The sequence below is a fragment of the Drosophila biarmipes genome, chromosome 2R (genome assembly GCF_025231255.1).
Source record: "Drosophila biarmipes strain raj3 chromosome 2R, RU_DBia_V1.1, whole genome shotgun sequence".
In the NCBI taxonomy this organism is placed as follows: Eukaryota; Metazoa; Arthropoda; class Insecta; order Diptera; family Drosophilidae; genus Drosophila; species Drosophila biarmipes.
In genome coordinates this window covers 22301450-22308288 of record NC_066615.1, presented here as the reverse complement: position 1 = coordinate 22308288, position 6839 = coordinate 22301450, and the positions used below count along the sequence as shown (strand labels likewise).

General features: G+C 44.3%; 1 protein-coding gene across 3 annotated transcripts; it reads right to left on the bottom strand.

Annotated features, from left to right (window-relative positions):
* Positions 1-2956: 2956 nt before the first annotated feature.
* On the bottom strand, positions 2957-6716 carry LOC108022559 (lamin-B receptor). Of its 3 annotated transcripts, none has more exons than XM_017091553.3 (3): positions 6601-6716; positions 5888-6247; positions 2957-5167 (listed from the first exon to the last, which is right to left on the bottom strand). In XM_017091553.3, exons 2-3 carry the CDS (start codon positions 6221-6223, stop codon positions 3368-3370), a joined length of 2136 nt encoding a protein of 711 aa, XP_016947042.1. In that variant the 5' UTR covers positions 6224-6247; positions 6601-6716; the 3' UTR covers positions 2957-3367. The 3 variants fall into 3 exon arrangements, with proteins under 3 accessions (XP_016947042.1, XP_016947043.1, XP_016947044.1); XM_017091554.3 differs by lacking the exon at positions 6601-6716 and adding an exon at positions 6322-6517; XM_017091555.3 differs by lacking the exon at positions 6601-6716 and adding an exon at positions 6329-6517.
* Between the last annotated feature and the right edge of the window lie 123 nt (positions 6717-6839).

Sequence of the window (6839 nt, the reverse complement as noted above, 5' to 3'; positions counted from 1 at the left end):
AATAAATTGTTTGAAAAGTCCTGGTCACTGATACTTCGGTTGGACCAGTCTTTAAATTAAATATGTCCCTTGTGCTTATTAAAAAATTCGTGAAAAGGGAAAAGGAAATTTCTGAGATCTAAGCCTCACCATTAAAAACAACAAACGTACTATTCCTTGATTGAAAATATCAGTTTTTAAAGATAAACGACTGATCTATCTATACATATATTATTGTTTATTTGTGGAGGAGGCCTGCAGTCACAGGCCCATCGAAAATTGATTTAAATTGCAGCTAAAAGTTGCTCTCGTTTTTCAGCCAATTACTTGCTGGCCATCAATCAATCAGGACTTTTGCCCGGAGTCAGCACTTACTGTGCACCGCAGTACATAAACAACGGCTGACACACATAAATAACCCCATTACAAACCTAATTACAATCAATAACAATTTTATTGCTCGGCCAACGACAAAAGCGAGACTGTCAGAACTGAAATTGTGGCAGCGATATCGATCTTACTTGTTGACATGGGGCAATTACAAACCAACAAAATGCACCGAGCTCACTGCAGGCTGCAGCCAAGAGAATTTATAGAAAACTAGATAATTGAATGGAAAAGGGGGGAAAACGCCCACGCCAAGCCAACAACTGCAGTAAACTGCTTGACAAACTAGCTGCAGAGACTGTCGACGCCCACTGCCAAGTGAGTTGTAGGAACTATTAAAAAAGGTTTCCAACTACTGATAGAAAACCTTACTGTATGCCAGGAATTACAATTTACTCTGAATTTTTATAAGTATTTTAATTTAAAAATAATATAATATATGTTTTGTTTTAATGTAGAATCGTATCTTATACTTTAAACCTTTAATCATAAAATTCCGAGCTATATCATGTTGTTTAAAATTACTTTTATAAATTCATTCCTTTTAGTATACTTTGAAGACAATTTGCCAATATTATTTCGTACTATTCCATTTCTTCCAGTGTGTATACACAGAAAGACGCCTCTACAGGAGCACTTCCTTCTTCTTGACCCAGCCAAGGTGTAACCCGATCCCAAGTATCTTGTCATGTGGCTGGGTGTTGCCCACACTTCGCTCTGTAATTAATTATTTGATAAAAGTACAAGCATTAAGTCAATTAAAACTAAATTTATGCCAAACGTTATCTGATGCTGACAAAAGGCGTGATTTATAGCCCGTGTTTGCTTATATTTTACAGCCGAGTTTTTCTTTTCCTTGCTTTCCCATTTTGTTTGCTCGAGCTTTAAAACGAGTGTAGTGGCTTATACTAATCGCTACTAAAGGAAGCCCTGTTTAAGCTTTTAAAAAAAAGAACTAAAGTGGGTAACAGAAAAATCGAATTAAAGGTATTAATTTTCAAACCACAATTTAACTTGCTTAAATACCATTTATAATATGTTGTAATATAATGTACCCAAAGTAATTGACTTTAAATTAGAGAGAAATACTTATACTTTTCCCTTTTTTGTTGCTTCCAAAAACCGGGCGAGCATTCAATTTGCATGCTTGGCCAAATCATTTATGCATTTCCCGCAAACACAAGAAAGGAAGAAAACACGGGCAATCAATCAAAAAGCGAGGCAAAAGCCAGGATCCGCCAATTTAAACGCTCATTAAAGGACAACCAGGGGGGGTTCAGGGGGTGGCGTTGGGTAGGAAAATGTCCAAAATGGGAACTGCGACAAGCGCACAATTTGCTAATGTTGACGCCATTATTGTATAATTTTCGTTGAGGGGGCGGGGCAGTCGGCGGCGCGGTCATTTGTATAGCAAACCGCAAATGTCGACTCTGAGGTTTTCCCAGCCGCTTTCCATGATTTTTTCACCCGCCATTTGCTTACTTTTTTTGACAGTTTCCGCGTCATTTTTCTATGGCATTCTACACAGAAAAAAATGTTTAACTTAAACAAAGCAAAATAAGTTATGCTTATATCATTCCAATAGATTGCTACTATTACAAATATTAAAAACAATGGTATATGGATTAAATGATGGAGATAATATGATATGATATATGATAATGATCCAAACACAAAGGATACTATTACATTCTCTATAGCAAGTTTGTTTGTCTGGTGTTTATAATATTATAGATATTATTATTATTTAAAATGCTTTGTTGTTATCCAATCCAATAGATCCAAATAAACCAGAGCTCCTAAAGTATAGAACCTACTATTATTTATTAAAAATTAAATATTTCATTAACTGTTTTCATATTTCCGTTTGTACTCAAACCATTTTTTTCTAAGAAATATAACAAATTAAGAAGAAACTCAGCGTTTTTTTCTGTGCAACGTCATGGCCAAGTCCTTCGGAGGTGCAACCCCAGACCTCGTCATTATTTTGGCATTATGTGTGTGGGGAGGGGCAGGGGCACATGAACGGATGGGGCTACCAAGTCTCGGTGGCTCGCAAACATTCGTAAATGTCATTAACAGTTGTAACGGCTTCGGGGCACGCCCACTCCCCAGAAGTTCGGGCGGTACGTCCGGCCAACCGAAAGGCGGTGGAGCGGGTATTTTTACACAAAATTACTTCTTTTATTCGCCGGCTGACATTCATCATCATCATCAGCCGCAGTTTCTGGCCAACCCCGTGAAATATGCCCCATCATAACTTGTATTTTGATTCAAATTGAAACCCACTTGGGGCTGCTCCGACCTTAAAGTCTGGCCAGTTCCAAGTGAAAATCGATTCATAGAGCTTATCTAGTATCTAGATTCGAATGACGCACTTAAGTGTGAATTGCTATAGAGAATTACTATGCTAGCTCAGGTAACTTCAAGTTTTTAAAGGGTTGGCTGATATTATACAATATAATCCTACGTCCTAATAGGTTTTAGGATTTCGGACAAAAGAATCCGCATTTTTACTGCTTATCTCCCTAAAATATAGTATACTTTCCAAAAGACATTCACCTCCTTCACCAAATAATAACTCGTATCGTTATGCGTTTCTTTAGAGCATAGAAACTAAGGTTTTTATTTCGTATTTAAGTTTATAAAGTAACCCTATATGCATACCATATAGATCAATAAGGTATTGAATATTTTAAGGTGTCTAGATCTTAAGCGCATAAGTTCGTACATCTAGATGTTTTGGGAGTCTTTTATACCTAGGCTAATGTGTGCGAAAGTGTTTTCTCAAATGTTTGTCGGCGAGAGTAAAATTAAATTTTGTACTTAAAAGAATGGGTGTGGGTATGGGGGCATATTGATGGTCTAGAGCAATATGAATACGTATTTATATATATATATACATACATCAATATAATTCGAAACACAAAATATAAACAAACTGAAATCGAAATAAAAATGGCCACAAAATAAAAAGTCAACTAGTGCCTCAATCGAGTCCTTAGTAGATCCTGGGCAGGATGTAGCTGCGCACCTGGGTGCAGTAGCGGTGCCACGAAGAGTGATAGCGCGCCTGATTCCTGGCGTTCGCTCGGGTGGCGCGATGAAGCAGCAGCAGGATGATCAAGCTAAGACCCAAGACAGGAGGCCAGGCGGGTCGCAGGGCCACGGGAGCAGCCAGGGCGAGCAAAGCCAGGATGTCTCCAAGGTAATTGGGCTGTCTGACCCAGCCCCACATCCCGCTGAGCAGCAGACGGCTGCCCTGATACGTGTGGATGGTCTCAATGTTGGCGAAGATCGGACTCTGCGAGTTCACGCGGTACTTGTACTTGTAGGCGCAGCTGAAACGCTTCACCAGCAGTCCCAGGAGGAGCAGAGCAGCCACTCCCAAGGGGGCATACCAGCAGGTGATGGGTATGCGCTGCTCGTAGAAATACTTGGTCACCGCCGTCAACAGATACGGAGTGGCTGCGTAGCGCAGAAGCAGCAAGCAGCCGTATCCTTCGTGCTGCAGCTCAAAGGACGAGCTCAGGTGGTGCTCGAAAATGATGGAGTCCAGAACGTAGAGCAGCAAACAACTGGCCGAGAGCAGGGTGCCCGCATCGTAGTTCACGTTGTTCCAATAGTATTTGACCACGTAAAGGTAGCCCCCCTGCTCCTCATCCTGTGGCTTTTGTGGCCACACGAGCGTCTGGTAGATGTAGCAGGCGGCATAGAGCAAAGTGGTGATCAGGGAGAGGCGGTACTGGAACTGCTTCCAGTCCACGCGTCCGAGCCACTTGGGATTCAGCTGTCTGCCCAGAGCGTAGTCCACCACGAAGCTGCCAGTCCTGCCGTAATCATTCGTCAGCGTTTGACGCAGCACATTGTACTTGGCGTTGTCCACCAGCCAGTAGCTCCAGGCAGCGCACACAAAGGCTCCGACGAGTCCAAAAATGCAGAAACGTAGGTAGTGACGCAGGACGAATGTCACCACTGGGTACTTCAGATACTCGGCGACTCCCCCGGCAATCAAAAGGGTGAGAGCAACTGTCAGACAGTTGAACTTGTAGGTCTCCCGGGTGAGGTGAACCCGTCGTCCTGGCAGCAGAGCCACGAGCAGAAAGACCACAGTCTGGTAGGCGGCAAAGGCACCGACCACTTGTGGCTGAAACACCTGACGTGTTAGGTATTTCACATCCAGCAGAATGCCCAGATTAAGGCGCTTGAACTGACAGGAATTGCGGGCCGTGCAGCTCCAGCTGAGATAGTACACGGCGGTGGGCAGCAGGAACAAGAGCAGAAAGGCACCCAGCCAGCCTCCGAATTCGCGGGGAGCTTTCAACTGGCGACAGGAAGTTTCCACCGGTGTGGCCGTCTGTCTGGTGACATTGAAGCTGCGGAACTGATCCTCCTCCACCTCGTCCTCCTCGTCGATGTCCTCCTCGCCCGTGGAGTAGCTGCGCTTCGAAGACTTCTCATCGTCGTATACAGATCGGGAAACACTGCGGCTGTAGCGACTGCCCTCCTCTGTGTTTGTCACTGGGGTTCCAGCTAAATTCGAGATTGTCTTGGACACCGATCGGCGTAGTCGTTCGGTGATGCGCTTGCGAATGGAGTCCGTGTCCACCTCGCCCTCGCCCTCGGCGCGGATCTCGATGCGCTCGGTTGTTGTGGTGGTGCTGGTCGTGGTGGTTCGGCTGAAGTTGTTGCCGCTGTTCGTGGAGGTCGTGTTGAAGGACTTATTTGGAGCTCCGCTGGATGTGTTGGTGGTCAGAGCCAGAGGCAAACTGCTGGAGGTCTGACGAGCGGGCGACGGCACCTAAAAACGGGAAGATCAGAATTAGTAGGTAGTTCCATTGGGATTTACGACAAGCGGAGAACCCTATCTGGCTACTTGATTCCTTTTTATATTTTTATTGGGCAATTAACAACACTTATCAGCAGTTAAACACAAATTCTACAGCCGAAATTCTCTTTTAATAGTAGGGCAGGCCCTTGAGCTGATAAGCACTTCGGGAATGCTTATCAGCTCAGAACACCGATACCCCCAGAAGAGAACAAAATTATTAAGTACTTCTAATATATATAAAATATATTCTTCCCAATGAAGGAATTATATTTGCATATATGAAATACTAACTAATACTCCTGTTTAAACACACACAAACGTTGCTGGTCATTAAACATAATTGATGAATTGATTTTATTTGTATAGGACTCTGAATAGCTGTCTGTTAATACTTGTAACTCGATCCAACTAAGGTACACATGTTCTTGGCCAACTTAAAGTGATTGTAATAATGATCCGTATAGCACATGAAATAAAAAACTGAAAATGCTTCTACTGGCCAAATGAAAAGACACATTTTATAGACTTATATTACTTGCAATATTGGTCAGAAAGATACTAATTTCAAAGTGAACATGCAACAGAAGCGACGAACTGATAGTACTGGTAATGCTGATAAGGTATATACATTTTTTCCTTCTCTGTGCAGGAAAACTGGTTTGCTGGGCGGGCAACTGCCTAGGTACTTACCTCCGAGACCTCTCGGATGGGCGTGCGAGCCTTGATGGCGGCCTTGATGGTCAGCGAGGAACCGGATCCCGGTCCCGACCCGGTGAGCGGCCCCACCGAAGACCTGGGGCGGCTGGAGCGCCGGGTGCGGGGACCCAGCTCGGGCGAGGGCGGCGCGGCGACCTTGTTGCGCGAGGGCGAGGCACGTGTCCGGGTGGCGGGACCGGTGGTGGGCGCCGCCGAGATGGATCCAGCCCGTCTGGTCACCGGCAGGAGACTGGGCTGCGCGGACTGCTGCAGAACTGGGCCGCTGGACACTTCGTCCGCGCGGCGCGGGCGTCTCAGGCGACGATCCATGGCTGATTCCGGTCGAAAAACGTGCTGCAAGATGGAAACTGTCAGTCACTATCTGTGCTTTCCGCGTGAGCGGGTTCCATATTTTATTAATAGCTTACAACATACACACAATCTATAAATGTTTTCAAGTAACTCTGTGGTTTTCCCTAGTTTTCTCAGCGTTTCTCTATGTTTTCTCTACTTTTTCTATTTTCTTTTTGTGTTTGCGCGCCGAAAGGAAAAGCGACGTCGCTGCCGCAACTGTACATTCCGCAGGCAGCGACGCTGGCAGAGCACGCTCTCTTTCTCCCTCTCTCTCGCTCGCTTGGTGCTTGCTTTTTAAACGCTGTTTAACTTAGTTCTGTATACTTTTGGCACTTAATAACTTGATTACTCACTGCTGCTGCTGGTTAGTTGTAGTTTTTCACTTTGTGCGGCTTATGAATTGCCGTAAATTCAGTTAAAATCACTGGTTAAAAAAAGACGCGCGTCTGGCGGCGGCTGCGGAAGTTTTTGTTGTAAAGTAGGGATGTGAAAATATATCAATGTCAATATATCGATATTTTGGGGGTAAATATTTATCGTGAAATTAAAGACAGACCAGACAGATGGTCACACCGAGTGCCTTAACAGCACG

Bases quoted from the DNA above. Each gene is read 5' to 3' on its own strand.
- LOC108022559 (XM_017091553.3), bottom strand. From the start codon at position 6,223: ATGGATCGTCGCCTGAGACGCCCGCGCCGCGCGGACGAAGTGTCCAGC. The intron at 5,168-5,887 runs GTAAGTACCTAG...TCCCGTTTTTAG, and splicing joins CCATCCGAGAGGTCTCGGAG to GTGCCGTCGCCCGCTCGTCA.